This window comes from Cucumis melo, chromosome 1, assembly GCF_025177605.1.
Source record: "Cucumis melo cultivar AY chromosome 1, USDA_Cmelo_AY_1.0, whole genome shotgun sequence".
In the NCBI taxonomy this organism is placed as follows: domain Eukaryota; kingdom Viridiplantae; phylum Streptophyta; class Magnoliopsida; order Cucurbitales; family Cucurbitaceae; genus Cucumis; species Cucumis melo.
Window position 1 is genome coordinate 10,226,107 of NC_066857.1, and position 19,052 is coordinate 10,245,158.

Below are 19,052 nucleotides of genomic sequence, written 5' to 3' on the forward strand. Positions count from 1 at the left end.
CTTCCTTAAGTTGTTCTTTTGATGATGTATACTCGATAATGTAATGCAAGCAGTAGCAAAGCGAGTCTTAGCTGGTCTAACTAACTCCTTTTAGTTAGTAAATCGTCGCATCATGTTCAATAATCCAAGACGAATATATATGAAGTTGCTAATCTCCATGCATCTTTTCAATGATTTGCGAATGTTAGAGATCTTGTATATATCATCCAACATCAAATCTAAGCAATGAGCGGCACATGGAGACCATATTAATTGTGGTCACTATGCTTCTAACAATCTCCCTAGTAACAAAGAAAATAAGTATACATTCAGCATAGAACTCACTAAATCTAACAATCTCCCTATTAGCATAATAGTTTACATTCTTACCTGCCATCACATTTGCTGAGGCACTATCAGTAACTACTTGTACAACATTTTCTTTTCCAATCGCTCTACAAAATTGTCAAGTAGCTCGAACATCTTCTTTCCATCCTTCACATAAGATGAAGCATTGATGGACTCAATAAACATGGTGCCCTTAGGACTATTAATTAAAAAGTTAATTAATGTCCTATTTCTTCTATCAGTCCACCCATTAGCCATACCAGTGCATCCAACCTTAGCCCACTCTGCTTTATGGTTCCTCATCAACTTCTTTGTTGCTTCTAATTCTTTCTTCAAACATGGGACTCTCAACTCATGATATGTTGGTGGTTTCAATCCAGAACCAAATTGCCCAATTGACTCAAATAATATGGGTAAAACTATTATATGTGCAAGCATTCAAAGACACTTCTGCATCATAAAACCATCGAGCAATTCTTTGGATGGTATGCTCTCTCATTTCCTTCTTGTACGCTGCATTCAACAAAGTTTGTTTTCCTTTGTCGTTCTTTTTATCTTGAACCACAGTTTCTGGATTGGGAGTAAAAAATGCATCCATTGGACCCTTTTGTCTTGGCTTCTTCAAGCTCGAGCCATTTGATGTTGCTCTGTTATTTACACTAACACTTCCTTCATCTTCATCCTCGATACCGTAATCTTGTATATCAATGTCCACAATCAAATTTCTTTATTCTTTGATCTCCTTTTTCTTGGACATGTAATCTTTAATTTCTTTCTTCACATGATCCGGACATTTTCTACAAGTTGTGGCATTTCTATAACCACCAACGAGGTGTTGTTTCAATCGATACCCCCTCCTTTTGTTACTTTCGAACAAAATCCACAGACAAACATATTTATATCTTGGTCATTTTACAATCGACCATATTTCCATGCTGGATCTTTTTTTGAACTTTCATCACCCATGTTTTTGCACACAAAAATAGAGTAATGGCAGCAGCAGCACCAAAGGATTTTTTCTTTTAATAAGATTGGATGAAAAAAGAAGAAAAAGAAGGTGGTCGGTGGCCCTTGCTGGTGCCCCGTCGGTGACAGAATTTTTGCAGAAAGGGGCGGAAATTCTACGGAAAGGAATGGAAGGTAGAACTTGAAGTCAAAATCAAGCTGTCAGCCGTGGAAGTCGAAATCGCAAATTCTACGAAAAGGAACTTGAAGTCGAGCTGTCAGTCATCATTTCTTTTCTTCACACCCAAATTACACGTAATAGGTAAAAAATAATATGTAAGACACGTAATACTAATAGGTATAATATATTTTTTTAATTACAGCCAAGCCCAAATAATAAAGCCCGCGCCTTTAGGGCTTTTGCGCCTACTGCGACTGGAGGAAGGCGCGCGCCTCAGTCGCACCTCTTCATGTCGCCTCGTCTCTCCACAAATAAGCGCAAGGTGCACGCCTTGCACCTAGGCGCGTGCCTCAACGCGCCTTTTAGAACATTGCTCATTTGTAAGAACTTTTATCATATTAAAGGCAACAAACATGTAAAGCTAATCAGAAAATTCTAAATTTTATATATAACTATTGGAACAAAATAAAAAAAAATCGCACACACATCCAACCAAGAAATTCTAATTTCTTAAGTAAAAATTATGTAAAGACAATTAGCAAAATAATTTTAGAATCATCTACAAGATCAATTGAGGCTTCTTTGAAATGATACTAAAAAAAATGAACAAGATTACGAAGAAAGGATGAATATAAAACCATGTTGTTTGTGGGCACATACAGTTCTGGAAGTTTGATGTCGATCGACGTCATTGGGAAGTTATCATTGTCAAAGCCATCAACACGTTTTTCACCATTGAGATTCTCCAAAATTGAGTCTCACAGTCTTCACGAAGGAGACGCAAAGATACCACATAAATGAAAACATTTGTTCAATCTCAAATTTTAACCTAATAAATTTCCATTTCATCTTTTTCTTTTTTTTTTCCTCATAAATGTAACAAAACACTTAACTCTAAACTATTTATGATCCGTATAACAAAACCCACGAAGTTAGCCATTTTTTTAATATTTCAGATTTTTCATTTCATTTTTCTTCTCCTTCTCTCTGCAATTTCTTTCATCATCTTTCTCCTTTTTTTTTTCATGGCGATTTCTTTCCATGTCTTTCTTCTTTTTCATTTCTTTTTTTCGTTCAAATTTGGGTAAACAAATCTAAACGACCGTGCACAAAAAATAGCAAAATCTAAAAGATCGTGTATAAAAAGTCTTCTTTTCCTCTCCTTTTTTAAAGTTGAGTAATCAAATCTAAATCTAAACAACCGTATACAAAAAATAGCAAAATTTAAAAAATCATGTATAAAAAGATCTTGAAAAAACCATTTATATTGGAGTAATCAAATGTAAACGATCGTGTAAAAAAAGTAAACGATCGTGTAAAAAAATCATCGTGTAGACAATTCTAAACAATCGTGTACCAAAAGAATTAAAAAAAATCGTTTAGTAAAATCTAAACAATCGTATACCAAATTTAAATATAACCAAATTAAATGATCGTGTAACAAAATTAAACGATATAATTGAAAAAATAAATTGTAGTCAAATCTAAACGATCGTGTACCAAATATATTACTTGAGCATTGTTGACGGCGTGGTTGACCGGACATTTTTGGTATTTTTCACGGTTGGCCTCTGGACTTTTTCCGTTTCTGAAATTGTTCTATACAGTGTAAATATTTTTTAAAAGACTCATATTTATATCCATACTACCTTGCTAAGAATCAATCAATTTTAGACTTCTTTACCTCTCAATAAATTTTAAATATACAAAATTACCCTTGATATTAATGTCAATCCATATTTATTCATTGGTCATTTAAAAAAAATAAAAAAAAAAGCATGAAAGAAAACTCTTCTTAATGGTTTGTAATAAATAATTATTTAATTTACCTTTCTAATAAAAGGAATACCAAAATTAGTTTTTCATTCCATTATAATTTATTATAGAATCTTAAAAGTTTTAAAATATTAAAGCGCATTTGGGGAAAGGAAAGAGTTACGGGAGAAAAGTATTATGGTAATTTTACTATTATGTAATATGTATTTCAGGGAAGGATTATTATCGTAGTATTATTATAGTATTTGTTTGGGGGAAGGATTATGATTGTAGTATTATTATAACATGTATTTGGGTGAAGGGTTATGAATGTAGTATTATGATAATATGCATTTAAGGGCAGAATTATGATAATGGATTTGTGATAATTTTTTTAAAAATAAAGAATATTAATATATGTATTTACAAAAAAATCATATAATTTTGTTTTCAAATAAACAATTCTAATATATGTAATTATAATAAACCTTATTTTTTTTACAATACATTTTGCAATATTTTTCTTACGTACCTCGGGATTAGCAAAATATTTTTTTTATAATTCGTTATGTTGAGGTTCGTTTCTTTTTTCTTTTTTGTTCCATCGCGTACAATTAATGCATAAATCCGTTAGCGCACTGAATAAATTTTTTGATGTGAATGTAATTGGAAAATATTGGTTTACTATAAATTGTCATTAACATGCTATGAAAACAGTACATACATACGATACGATAAAAACTCGAAAATAGTACATACGATAGTCGAATCACAGTATACCATAATTGGTTCCAAACTGGCGTTAGCGAATTAACAATACATAGGATAAAAATACGAGAATGGTAAAGTACACGAATAATTAAGCAAATAGAAACGACAATGAAAGACATCGAAAACAAGTATGGGAACTTCATGTCGTCATTGTTTTCGATGTCTTTCATTGTCGTTTCTATTTGCTTAATTATCCGTGTACTTTACCATTATCGTATTTTTATCCAATGTATTGTTATTTCGCTAACGCTAGTTTGTAGTGAACCAGTTAGATAACGAGCTTAAATATTCATCTTCTATACGAGCCTCATTTTGCTTCATGATCTTCTATACAAGTCTCATCTAGATAATGAGCCATCTATGTTTTAGCATCATTTAGACATGTGTTATTACTTTGTTTAATTAAATCTATTATGAGCAACAACACGTGCCTTATAAGATCCACTAGATGAGATAGAAGGTATTTCACTTTGACCTTGAAAGCCAATTCCTTCGATAGATGATTGTGCTTGTGAATATTTTTCTTTTAGCATTGACATCCTCATATAATAATCATCACAGAATCCGCGAAATGCTTCTTCAACCTTAATTGTCCACTGTTTTGCACAATCTTCCTCAAAATATTTGTTAAAACAACATAAGTCAACTTGTACACGGTCAAAAAGTACATAAATATATAATAATAGATTGGTCTTCTCACTTGTAGTTATAACTCAATACTTATTGAATTTTGTCTGCATGCTTAATGTGATCTGACTCAACAATGCATTCTCATACAATGAGTATTCACAAATTATTTCTTGAATCAAACAAAGTTCGTGAAAAAATATGTTTGAAGTTACAAACATAGATGCATAAAACTTTATCGTTACCTTTGAAAAAGTCTTCAACAACAGGAATATCATCTATCGCTTTTGGCGAATAACTAAAGTCATGCTCCTCTAACATAGTGAAAGTTGAATTCCATCATGTTAGAACATCCATGGTAAGATAATTTTTTGTTGACATCTTATCTTCTTTATCAAAATCTTTAAATATTTGAATTCTTGCAGGAGATGACTTAATATATTTCACAGCATTTCTAATTCGAATGATAGAGATATACAAATCTTTTAAGCATCGCTAACAATTAAATTAAGGATATCAGCACAACATCTCACGTGAATAAATTCATCATCGACCACCAACCCATTTATGCGTCTAAACATTTTAACCAAATATGTAATGGCTACATCAATTGAACTCGTATTATCAACTCTTACAGTGAAAAGTCTATCACCTATTATATTTCCTTTATGATTAGCTATTAAACAAAAGTTTAAAATTCTTTTGTGTAAGTTCCAATCATCATTAATGAAATAACTATTATAACCATATAATTAATATTCTGCATAAAGGTCCATGTATCGGTTGTTAAACAAACTTTTTGGCCATTTCGAGTTAATGCACTTTTTAACTTTTTTTCTCAGTCATATACATTTGAAAATGACCCTTTGCAATGGTCACTGTCGATAGAATCACAAACTTTGGATTTAATGCCGGAAAAAATTGATCAAATCCTTCACTTTCTACACAAACTTAAATGGCAATTCATCATAAGATAGACCATACAAGCAATTATTGTTCTACAATTTTCTTGAGTGAAGGATGTAGCCATTAAACTATTTTCCGAATCTCCTTCTCCTTCAACATTATCTTCCAATCAATTTGTATACTTCTTACATTTCTCTAAATGTCTTTTTAGATTAGTTGTACCATTTTTTTTTTCTAATCACAAGTATATGTAGTCTCGTGGTGTTTACAAACAGCCCTAGGATATTCAAGATCACATCCTTCTAACTTTATAAAATGTTTCCGTGCCGAAGTGGGTGATTTAATAGGTTTTCTTTTTCCTAACAATCTTACTAGACTAGAACAACTTTGTTTTGAAATCTCATCTATAGAGAATGAAGTCATCCTATAAAAATAAAATTAAACACAATCTTCTTCTTCTTCTTTCCTATGCCTGTTCTATACTGCCACTATTGCATGATTTTCGCAATAAAACTTATAGGTGGGTTCGACCTCAACAGTACTAACAAGAAACCTACTCCTTTGCTGGAGAACTTTAATTGATGGCATTTGAAAAATCTATTTAGATTATGTTATTTTTTTGTTGGAGATAAAACTTAAAAGTGATCAGATAGGCCAGCAATCTAGAACTAGAAAGAGAGATGGTCTTCATATCCCTATGATATCAATTTCCAAAGTAATCGAGCTCTCCATGTTATGCTTACACTTCATTAGAAGATTCTTTTTGTGAGCCACTAAAGTTTACTCTGACGTCAACAGAGACTTGATTCAATAAATATATTCTAAAGAGGAGAAACAGTAACTAATTTTCAATAAATCAATCACGTATTGAAAAGACTAATAGATGAATAACTTGACTAAACTGACTACACTTGATACCCAAACTGAATCTTGAGAGACACACATCACATAACACATATCTTTCTATATGAAATACATCACATACTACATTGGGAGAAAAAGAGGGTGGAAAGAACCTAATTGCCGTAATGAACTCTGCGTGAAGAAAATACAATATCCGAGTGAAGGAATTAGTGTAGACTTCTCTCCTTCAACTTAGGGTAGTGGAAATACAATACCCGAGGAAAGGAAACCCAATAGGTTGAGGGGGGAAACTCACAGATTTTGGGAGATGGGTCAAGTGCTTCTCTTGAAGAATGAACAGGGAACGAATAACGACGGCTTTGGCAAACTCAAAATGAACAAGACACGTTTTCTTTAATTCTAACCTAATAGGATGAACTACCAACTGAACCAAACTTGTCATTCTTGTCAACCAGTCAACCCGAATCGAACGGAGTCGATCCGTTGGTTCAATTCGGTTTTTTGCGCCCTCACTTGTGAATATCTTTATTTATTGAGGTCGAACCCACCTATAAGTTCTATTGTGAAAATCTTGCCACCTTTTGTCTATGTTTCTCTCTGTTCATACCATCTCTTATATGCAAGCATACATAATTAGTCTAGTTTACCCTAATTGGAATATGAAACTATTTGAAAGAATAAAGAATAAGACATCCTTAAAAAGAAAAAAAAAAGGTCTACCAAACAAGTTTAGAAAGGAAGGTTACTTTAGGTGAAATCCGTAGAAATGACAAATATAAAAATAGAAAATAGAAAAAATAGCAAACTGTTATTTTTTTTATTTATGACAAAACTAACTGTCTTAAGTATTTTTCCACTTTTTTGGCCCGAAATTACCTCTCCACGGATGACAATTGTCCATATACAAATACAGTATATTTTGTAAGATCGAAAAATCAAATAAAATATCACATACCACGATTACAGTGTATTTGTAAACACACTCACCTCTGATAATTATTAACTAAATCAAAAAATTATTATATTCTTTGAGAGATCCCCAAACATATTCAATTAATTTCAATATCTTCTAATTATCCTGATTTTTACCTTCAAATTAATGAAAAATAACTTCAAATATTTAATTTTTTATCCAAAGTATTATATATTCAAAATTATAAAATGCAATAATTAATTATTAGGATAAAAAATAAGAAATTAATGAAAAATAGTTTCAAATATTTATTTTTGAATTTTTGGAATAATTTAAAGTGAATCCCTCCTTAAAATCATGGCAAAGATAATGCAATAATTAATTATTAACAAAGAAATTAAAAAATTAACGAAAAATAATTTAAAAGATTCAAATTTTAAATACACGTAGATACCAATGCTTCTCTAAAATCATGACAAATATAATGCAAATAATTATCTTTGGTAAATTAGTTAAGTTTAGATTCAGAATTCAACATTCCCTAAAATCATGCCAAATACAATATAAATATTAATTATCTAGGAAAGAAAATGTGGAATTAAGGGAAGCGAAATTAAAAGATTCGCTAGAAGCAACGCGTGGAAGACCATATTGACAATCAACCGGAACACTGATGGCCGCAAAAACAAAAAATTGAACGAAGAACGGAGGAAAGGATATTGTTTTCGAAATTTTAACATCTTTATTGTCTGAATACCTTGGAACGGAAGGTTGAAGAACGAACAGAATGGTACAAACGAACAGAAGGTTAAAGACCGGTGAGAGATCCTAAAAGGGAACAATTCAAAGCGATTAAGTGGGGAGCGATCTTAAAAGTTCTGGTGGAAAGCAATCGGTGAAAAAGGTCGCGCGTATCTGAAGTGCAAAGCGTTTAAAAAAAGAAGGGACAAAGCGATTGTATTTTAGGAAGGAAAAGAGAAGGAAAAATTAGGGTTTTCTTGGAGAAGTGGAGTGGTTGCATGAAGATGGTTTATTTTGTTTGGGGGGAAAATTAGAATATTCAAGGGTGTATATATTGTTTTGCTATTTTGTCAATTTAAAAATAAAATCGTCATTTATTCAAAGTAAACCTTATATTTTGTTATTCTTCTTGTCGCCCCTTACTTTAATAGTCTATATTTTTATTTTCTATTTTTACAATAAAAGTAAATAGTTTGGTTATTTTGGCTTGACTTAAGATTGGTAGGGTTCGTATATCTTTTAACCATTAAAATTTAAAACCCTTTGAGAGTTGAAATGGGGAAATGTTGGGGAAGCTCTTGTTGGGATCGAGTGCTTTAAGATAAAGTTTTTTCATCATTCCTACTTTTCAAGTTCAAATACCAAATAACTACATGAACTTGATGTGATTGTTGAATTTGATTGTTTTCGTGTCTATCAACTTTCACATTATAAATTTTATTTAGTTTTATTTCCATAGGGTGACTTCACTCTTTGTAGATGAGACTTCAAAACAAAGTTTTTCTAGTCTAGTAAGATTATTAGGAAAAAGAAAACCTATTAAACCATCATCTTCGACATGGGAACATTTTATCAAGGTAAAAAGATGTGATCCTAAATATCCTAGGGCTGTTTGTAAACACTGTAGGACTACATATGCTTGTGATTTGAAAAATAATGGTACAACTAATCTAAAAAGACATTTAGAGAAATGTAAGAAGTATGCAAATCAATTGGAAGATAATGTTGAAGGAGATGAATATTCAGAAAATAGTTTAATGGCTACCTCCTTCACTCAAGAAAATTGTAGAACAATAATTGCTTGTATGGTCATCTTAGATGAATTGTCATTTAAGTTTGTAGAAAGTGAAGAATTTGATCAATTTTGTCAGGCATTAAATCCATAGTTTGTGATTCCATCGAGAGTGACCGTTGCAAAGGATTGTTTTCAAATGTATATGAGTGAGAGAAAAAAAAAAAAGAGTTAAAAAGTGCATTAACTCAAAGTGGCATAAGTGTTTATTTAACAATAGATATTTCATTAATCATAAAGGAAATACAATAAGTAGAGCCATTGAAAAGTGCTTAGAAAGTTGGGGTACTGATAGGCTTTTAACTGTAACAGTTGATAATGAAAGTTTAAATGATGTAGCCATTGCATATTTGGTTAAAAAGTTTAGACGCAGAAATGGATTGGTGGTCGATGGTCAATTTATTCACGTTAGATATTGTGCACATATATGGAAAACAAAAAGTGTAACAAAATCACTTAGTATAAATGGTTAAACTCATCATCTGCTAAAAAATTGGATTTAAAAGAATCCAATACCTCTCTATCAAGCTCCATCGACAACCATTGACAGACAACGGTGAAAGTTTCTGTCTTATCAAATCCAGAATGATGAAATGGCAAGCGAAACACCCAGCCGCAACAATGGAACCTCGAGTGGCAAGGAAGGAGATTTGAGGGGCTTTGATGAGGGAGAACATAGAACGAAAAGGAAAAGAGTTTCGCACGAACACGAGTTGAGGGGAAAGCCTGAACAGCAGTTGCTCCTCAGACTAGGTACGTCCAGCTCCTCTGCCTCCCCTACCACCCTCTCGACGTGCATCTCTATGTGGTGGCATCTTTCCTGAAGTTTCCCCAACAGAAACTTTTCACAAAACAGTCATAACACTTATACTATCTATATTTATTCTATTCAGGCAAGGTTATAACCACAACATTAGCAAAGTCTTAAAACATACCTGGCGAGTGACGAAGGACCGTATAACCATAGGGGTAAAATAAAACAAAACAAAGACTTACATCGTAAGTCAGTCTACAGAACCTAGAACCTAGACTCTGATACCAATTGTAAAGACCCAACCTCTTATACTAAGTTAAGAACTTTACTTTAAGAGAAAAATATTAAAATTTATTTAAAATAAATAAAAAATAAAACAAAATTGCGAATTGTTGTTAAAATCATAAATAGAATGTAAGGAAATACATTAAAACAAATCCTAACTCGGGCCCTACTAGTTTTAAAGGGAAAGAAAACAAACAAATAAATAAAATAGAATAAAATGAAAGGAAATATCAACTTTTAAATTTGACACATGACGTAAGTGGAAGCAAACGTATCCCTATGACTCGTCACGATCACTTCTGGTCATTGGCCAGCTTGCCTTTGCTCTTACCTCTATCTCTGCCTGAAAAATAGAAATGGGAAGAGTGAGTGTAAAAATACTAAGTAAGGGACCCACTACTAGTCTCGTTAGGTGGCTCTTAACTTCCTATTAGAGTCCTGAAAAGTGGTACCCCTAAACTGGCACGTTCTCGAACACGTGCAATCTGTGATCCCATAGGAACAAGCTGGTCTTTGGTGAACCCAAGGGAACACCTAAGACGATCGGGCTGTGAATGATCCCGTCGAATCACTCAAATCATGTCGATGTCAATGTCAATGTCAGACTGGTGGTCCCGTCAGACTACACAGTCGTCAAGAAGAGCAATGATCCCGAAGGACATTCATGTGGGTACGACTCTAATAGGTAAAGCTAACATACACCTTATCCATAGCATGCACATAACACATCATCATAACATATCATACCATAACATGTCATACCATAACAATCATACCATAACATATCATACTATAACATATCATATCATGTCATCCTTAACCACAAAACTATGTCATTAGAACGTAGGCGATAACATCGACATACTATCAGCGCTAATCATAAAGTTAACCAGCAAAAGCAATTACAGTATCAGTCTCCCTCTCAATAACCTCGAGTTATGTACTTAGCTAACATTGATACATAACCATATATTCATACCTGCGGTCTCTTTAAAGTAACTTGAAAATCTAGTAATAGAATCTCTTACCTGGAGATTAGCTTAGTCGAAATCTACAGCAAAATAACACGCTTCCCAAGCAACAAAATCCTAATAATTAGAAAACCTAATTTAATAACCTAACCTTCACAGAATTAAAGTCCACAAAATAACACGCTTCCCAAGCAACGAAATCCTAATAATTAGAAAACACTAATTTAATAACCTAACCTTCATAGAATTAAAGTCCACAAAATTCATTCGAAGTAACTTACCCAAGATCTATGTTGCAACAATATCCTTTAACTAGAAAGAGTTCCACAGTTCAAACTCCAATTGGTCCAACCGATCCTTTAGGATAAATAATATTTTAATTTAATACAAAATTAAATCATTTAGGTTCAAAAATTAATCTTGGTTGGGCATACCAAAAACCCAATCAAAACTTACCAAAACATGTGAAAAGTACCCAAAATAGGCTTGTGGCACACAAAAGCTTGGCGGCTCGCGGCTGGAGGCAGGCGCGCTCAAGGAGGCTCAGCGCGGCTAGGGTAGGTTGCAGCTCGCGGCGCAGAACGACTGGAGTTGCAGCTTGGACTCACGTGATTCGTGTAGGCACGCCCGCGGCTTGCACTTCACGTGGCGGCAAGCACGACTCGGGTATGGCTGGCTTGGCTCGAGGCAAAAGTCGACGGCCCTCGGCTTGACACGACTGACAGAGAACGTCTCGGATCGCGACGGTCAGCGACGCTCGACTTATGGAGAAATAACGCGCGACGTTTGGGTGTACGACGATCTCCGACGTGGTTGAGGTGGAGCTCCAATGACGGCTGACGAACGACTCAATTCACGCGGGCAGCTCAACTTAGCTCGACAACGGGAAACGGCGGACGCTGACGAAAACTTCAATGGTGCAGGGAAGGATGCGACGGAGAGGACGACTGATGTGACTTGGGTGTGGGTTGCGATGGCCGACGGCAGCGATGGAGTGGCGGCTGCGGGTAGGTTTTTTTTTAAAAAAAAAAATTAGGGTTTTCTTTTCTTTTTCTCAATGAAGAAGATGAATAGTGGTACACACATCCCAAGACATATTTAATAAAAATAATTTCTTTTATTTTTATTTTTCTCTTTTTCTCTTTCCCCCAAAATCTTCACACTATCTCTCTTCATTTAAAACCCACCAAATCTCCTTTTTTTATCTTCTTTTAATCTTTTCCCAAATAAAATTACATAACCAAACCAATCATCTTTATCTTATCAAACTATCTTTTCATAATAATTATATTATTTCATAATACAATTATTAATTCCTTAAGCCAAATAATACCTAAACATAAATAACCAAAACAAACATAAATTTCAACTTAACAACAATTTGATATTTTTCAAATATTCAATAGAATCAAATATCCATAAAGTAATATGCTTCAACATTTAAATAACACCCAAAATCTTAAAATTACACTTAAGATAATAAAATTAAATTCCTCAAATTTTGGAGCGTTACAGTTTGAGTCTTCCTTAGGCAACACTCAACAAAGGGTATTAAAATTTTATAACAGGGTGTATGGAATAAAGATTTAAATAGATAACAATGAGGAGTTATGAAATCTATGGAGTTATGAACCTCTAAGACCTACGATGTATGGAGTTGATTGGAAATAAAATTGATATTATTTTAGCGATAGGGCCCACAACTTCTTTAATTAAATTAATCGACATTCTACACTCACTCCTTGGGCAAGACAATAAGTAAAATTCATAACTCCTACTTCCACACTCATACTTCCCAATCCTTTGGCCAAACACACCCCCAAAGGTTCAAGAGTAATTTTGAAACAAAATACAAAAGTCATGGGTATTTTCTATAGTTTAGCCAAAATTAAATCAAAAAGACAATTTCAAAGGGCATAGAAAATATTTTAAACAAAGTAAAAGGCAAAACATTCACTTCATTGTCAATGGCCAAAAGGTACAACCAGACGTATTATAGCAAATAGATATACGTGTAATTTTTTTATTTACTTATTTTAAACTCCATAAGAAACACTATCTTATAGTAACATGTGCGTGTATTATACAGTATGATCCCAATATATACTAAACACACCTTATCTAGGCAATAAACCGATATTTCCGGGGAGAGTTGGTGTTCTTCTAATGAAGCCTTGCTGCTCCTCCTCCAGAATGCAGCTTATTATTACCGCTTTGGACAACCTGCAAAACTCCTGGTTGTTCTACCAAAGTCCGAAAACAAAAATATAAAAAGAAAGCTCCATAAGAAACACTATCTTATAGTAGTTTTAATCGCATTCTAAGATAAATGTCAATACACACATTATGGCCGCTCTTGAGAAATATTGATGCTATTGAGATTTATTAGGTGTAGGGACTTGACCAAAACATTACAGCATGACGTGCTTGACATATATCGTTACATACTAGATTTCAGCTATAATACCAAAATCTAAATTTCATAGTGTTACGGTGTTTAGTTTATAGATTAAAGATGATTTTATGAAGGTTGAAAGAATAAGAAATTTGAAACTTAAATGTAAAAACAAAGACAGAGCCACGGCCAAACTAGCAAAGCCCAATTCGAACTAGTTAAGACATTACGCTCAATCAAGAAGCCAGAGATTTAGATACCCTCCCCCCACTTGTCCTTCAACTCAAAAACACAAAACAAAAGACAAAGCCACAGAGTTGTTGCTAACATTAGAACAAATGAAAATTTTTGAAGTATCTAACATAACTTAGAGGGTGTATCTCAATTAATCATGTGACTAGAGATTTTCTTTTCAATGAAAAAAAAAAATTCATTGAGGGAAAAAAAATGAAAGAATAAAAAACCAAACCCACAAAAGAAGAGAACCCAACCAGAGGAATGGATGGTAATTATACAAGATAGTACCCAATAAATAAGTACAAAACGTCCTCCAAATTGAATTCCGTTCCCCATAGGAAAACATAAAATCCCACGAGAAACATAATGTAATAAAACAGTCATCCAAAAAATAAATAAACATAGCAAAAGGAAAAAGGAAAAACAAAGAAATAACAAAAATTGACACAGCAAGCATGAGATTGTAAGATTAAACAACCAAGTAAGATCCAAACATACAAACGCATAAATGACATTCAAAATCCTGATCCAACTTCAAAAATCAAGCTTCAGTAAGAACAATCAACATAGCGGCTCAAGAAGATTGGAAAAGCACAAACTAAACCCTAACGCAACTAGAAAATTACAGATCGCAATGAGCTCAACATCTCATCAGTTATTCCTCATGAATCGTGACCTTCCATTAGACGAGTAATAGAACGAGAAACAGAAATTTTAAAACCCTAACACAAATGCAAGTCCACCAAATAGACAAGATCATACAGCAATTTCGCTAATCGAAAAACAAAATTGAAGCAGACGATGTGAAGAGTGGGACATACTGGCAATCTCCGCAACCTGATCGGACGTAAGCCGAGCAGAGAAGCCACTAGCAGCATTTTTATAGCTATACACAAGAGCCTCCCTAGCAGCGTCTTGACTGCAAAACAAAAAATTAAACCAAAATCTCATCGGTAATCTCCACTGCATACCAGCCACAGAATAGAAACGAGAGGTAGAAGAGAAGACGGACCTGCCAAGAACAGAAGCTAGGGTTCGGATGTGATAGGCCTCGGGTTCTTCATTGTGAGGCCTCTCAGTGTAAACGATGTGCACCGCCGTGGATTGGCCGGACATTGCTGCAGAATTGAAACCTGAATAATCGAATTGGAAGGAAGAAGACGAATCCGTAAGTGAAAAGGAAGATTTCCTTTTCTCTCGCGTCAATAACTACTATCACAGGATTTGTTCGCTGAACTTGACAAGGTCAACTCGAATTTAATCTTTTTTATGGGTCGAGTGGGTATAGCATTTGACCCAAAATATATTAAGGATGTAGCAAAAATTATAAAAAATTGCAAATATGGCAATTTTTAATGAAAAAGACGAAATTACCCCTACATATATTTTCTTCCACTTTCTTCGCGTTTCAAGCAGATTCTTCGCGAGTGGGAAAGTGCAGACTATTCTTCGCGACTGTAGTCCGTTTCATCCTCTTCCTATTTTCTTCCACTTTCTTCCTCCCATTTGGTTTTTCGGTGCCGGTACTTTCCTCCTCTTTCTATTTTCTTCCACTTTCTTCCTACTTCCATTTGGTTTTCCGGTGCCGGTGCCGTTCTGGCCTACTACTTTCTTCTATTTTATTTTCCTTCCGCCACGCTGCAGGTACTATTTTCTTCTATTTTGTTTTCATTCCACCGCACTACATTCTACGCTGTGTTTTTCAGTTTGTGTCTATCAATGATGTGTTTCTATCACTGATTTAGGGTTTAACTTGTTTATGTTGAAATGTTTAACATGCAGATCTGTTTTAGGTTTGTGTGTTAGTGTATAGGGTTAGGGTCTATCGGTGATATATTTGTATCACTGATAGTCTTGAGGGATATTTAGTTTGTTTGCATTGGGATGTTAGTAGATAACCATTTAACGGGCATTGTTGTTGCCTAGGGTCTATCGGTGATATATTTGTATCACTGATAGTCTTGAGGGATATTTAGTTTGTTTGCATTGGGATGTTAGTAGATAACCATTTAACGGGCATTGTTGTTGCCTAGGGTCTATCGGTGATATATTTGTATCACTGATAGTCTTGAGGGATATTTAGTTTGTTTGCATTGGGATGTTAGTAGATAACCATTTAACGGGCATTGTTGTTGCCTAGGGTCTATCGTTAATATGTTTCAATCCCTGATAGTCTTCGAAGATGTTTAGCCTGTTTGACTTGGGAAATTAGTAAAAGCTCTAGTCTAATTTAGATTTTGTGTGTTATGTTGCTTAGGGTCTGTCAGTGATAAGTTTCTATCACTGATTAATGAATTTGGAGGATGTTTAACTGGTTTATGATGGAATGTATAACATGCTGATCTGTTTTAGGTTTGTGTGTTAGTGTATAGGGTTAGGGTCTATCAGTGATAGTTTAGTTTAATGTATATTTTTAGTTTAGTGTATAGGTTTGTGTGTTAGTGTATATTTTTATGTGATGTTGTTTATGTTCTATCAGTGATATGTTTCTATCAGCTTGAAGGATGTTTTGCTTTGTTTATGTTGGATTGTTATTATATGTTTGTATCACTGATATGTTTGGGGGATGTTTAGTTCATTGGGTTGATGTGTTTGTTGTAATTTTAATAGATGGATAAGAAAAAAGATATTATGGAAAGCGAAAACCAAATGAAAAATGTGCAAAAAGAGTCTCAACACATGAACCTTCATCAAGCAAAAAGAAGATAAAAAAAGAGAAGGTATTCCATTATATATATATATTGTTTTGTTTCTAAGTTAGTATGTTGCATATTTGTAACAATTATTTTGCTCTAAACAGGGAAAACAATTAATTATTCCCAAAGAAATGTGGAAGTCAACCTTAAGAATCACTGTGTACTGTAATCTACAAACTTCTGACCATATTATCGAAAGTTTATCACCTAGTTGTCTAGACTTGTTTAAAGAAGGACCATTTGGGCACTTGTTAAATTTAAAAATGACAAAAATACCTTTACAACTATTAGCACACTTGATTAGAAGACAATGTGTCTCAACAGACAACAATGTTCTTCTTTTCAACATCGAAGGTAACATTGTTGAGTTTGGACTGCGAGATTTTTGTTTGATTACAGGATTAAATTGTGGTGAATATCCTATAGAAGATGTTTTAGATGCAACGGAAGAAAATGAGTCTATGGTTAAACAATTGTTTTTTAGAAATAACACTTCCATTAGTAGACAAGAATTGAAGACTGCTTTTAACTATCACTGTAAATCCTGCACCGATGAAGAAGAGCTAGTAAAATTAGCCAACCTTTACTTCTTGTACAATGTTTTAATTCCTAAACAAAATCACAATATGTTGGATTTAAAACATGTAAAGATGTTGGATGATAAAGAGAAGTTTAGGAATTATCCTTGGGGAAGGTTGTGCTTCAGTCTTACAAAGCAATTCATTCAAAATGCGGTGAAATCCAAAAGAAAGTCTAAGAACTTAGAAACAGAATCTAAAGCGTGTGCCTTTCTACAAGGCTTCCCTATGGTTCTAGCTTACTGGGCATACGAAATACTTCCTCAACTTGCTAGTGGGTATGTGACAAGAATAGGGAAAGGGTGTCCAAGAATATTAAATTGGGAATCCAGTGAACAACTCGATTGGCAAGATCTTGAAGATAACATCTTTCTGAAAAAAAATGTAAGTTTCATTTGTTTTCGTTTCTAGTATTTTCTAAATTTGTTGTTACTAAGTAATAGATCCATATCAGTGATAGATTCTTATCAATGATAGATCCTTATCAGTGATAGATCCATATCAGTGATAGATCCTTATCAGTTATAGATCCATATCAGTGATAGTTTCTTTCTTGTTTAACACTGATTATATATTTTGTTTTTTAGCTATCTGTGGTCCCCATTGTTGCATCAGAAGAAGAAATGAAATCTGAGTACTTCAGATATTTTTTGGAATTAGAAAATGATAAATTGGATGAAGAAGCATGTGCTATGAAGGAAAGCAATATGGCAGAAAGAATATCTTCTTTACATGAAGATATTCAAGATTTAAAAAAACAGCACAAAGAAGATTTAGAGTGCTTGAAGAAGGGACAAGAGGAGATTGTTCGTTTGTTACTTTCACTGACAGAAGTGGTAAATCAAAGACTTTCGCACAAATGTGAAAGTGAAAAACAATCTCAAGAGCCCTTGGAAAAGAATCCTCCTCCACCAATAAGTTTAGAAATGATTGATGCTGATGTTGATAAAGAGAAAGAGGTAAAATTACTAATAGTTCTTTTACTTTTATTTTTTCCAAGACTATTATGTTTGTGTGTGAAAAGTCTATCAATGGTAGAATTGTATCAATGATAGACTATTCTTTCTATGATTTAAGTCTATTAGTGATAGACTATTCTGAAATTTCAATTCTGATTCAAAAGTCTATCAATGATAGGATATTGACAATTTCTATAATTCTTTTCATTGCAATACTAATATTAATATCTACAAAAGATTGAAGATAATGAGGAAACCGAGGAAGATGATAATCATCGTGAAAATAAGTCAAAAATGGTGCATGACACATCAAACAAAGTGAAGGTATTATAATAATCACATTTTGTGTTTTATGATAGACTTAATGTATATATGTAGATAAACTCTAATTCAATATTATATATTTTCAGGTTGTTCAAGAAAAGGCAAAAGTGAAAATTATGGAAATAGCGACGAATATTGAAAAAGCTAGGCCGAAGAGACAACCTAAACCATCAAAGAAAGTGTTGGAGAATGTGAAAGAACAAAAGAATGTAAGAGACAAGAAGAATGATTCTCCAAAACCAACAAGATATTCTCCTAGAATAAGGGATCTAGCACCTAGTTTTGATTTGCAAATCTCTCAATTATAAGTAGATGGATATTGTAGTGCAGTAGTTTTGTTGATATTTGTGGTAGACTTCACATTGCAAATCTCTTAATATTTAGTAGATAGATATTGTAGTGCAATAGTTGTTTTGTGGATGTTTGTGACAGAGTTCACATGGGACCTTCATATGCTGTTAGTTGATTTTACCATATTAATCAAGAAAAAGTTTTTTGTCTGTCTTTGTTTGCATTGAGATTAGTATTTATTGAACCATTCCTTTCATTAACTAAATCCCTTCTAGTTCCTTCAGTTGTACATTGGTTCCTATCATTGGTGATGACTACACAATAAAGTCTATCCTTGATAGAAACTATCTATGATAGACTTTATAGTGGATTACTTCATATTATTACTTTACAAAATCTATTGTTGATAGAAACTATGTGTGATAGACTTTACAATAAAGTCACTTTTACTTTTATAGTC

The 19,052-nt window shown here is 33.4% G+C and overlaps 1 protein-coding gene across 1 annotated transcript; it reads right to left on the minus strand.

Annotated features, from left to right (window-relative positions):
• Window positions 1-13,050: 13,050 nt before the first annotated feature.
• LOC103500440 (subtilisin-like protease SBT3.11) lies at window positions 13,051-15,015 on the minus strand. The gene is made up of 3 exons (XM_008463743.3): window positions 14,757-15,015; window positions 14,566-14,663; window positions 13,051-13,355 (listed from the first exon to the last, which is right to left on the minus strand). The coding sequence occupies exons 1-3, from the start codon at window positions 14,858-14,860 to the stop codon at window positions 13,276-13,278; spliced, it is 282 nt and encodes a 93-aa protein (XP_008461965.1). The 5' UTR covers window positions 14,861-15,015; the 3' UTR covers window positions 13,051-13,275.
• Window positions 15,016-19,052: the final 4,037 nt, after the last annotated feature.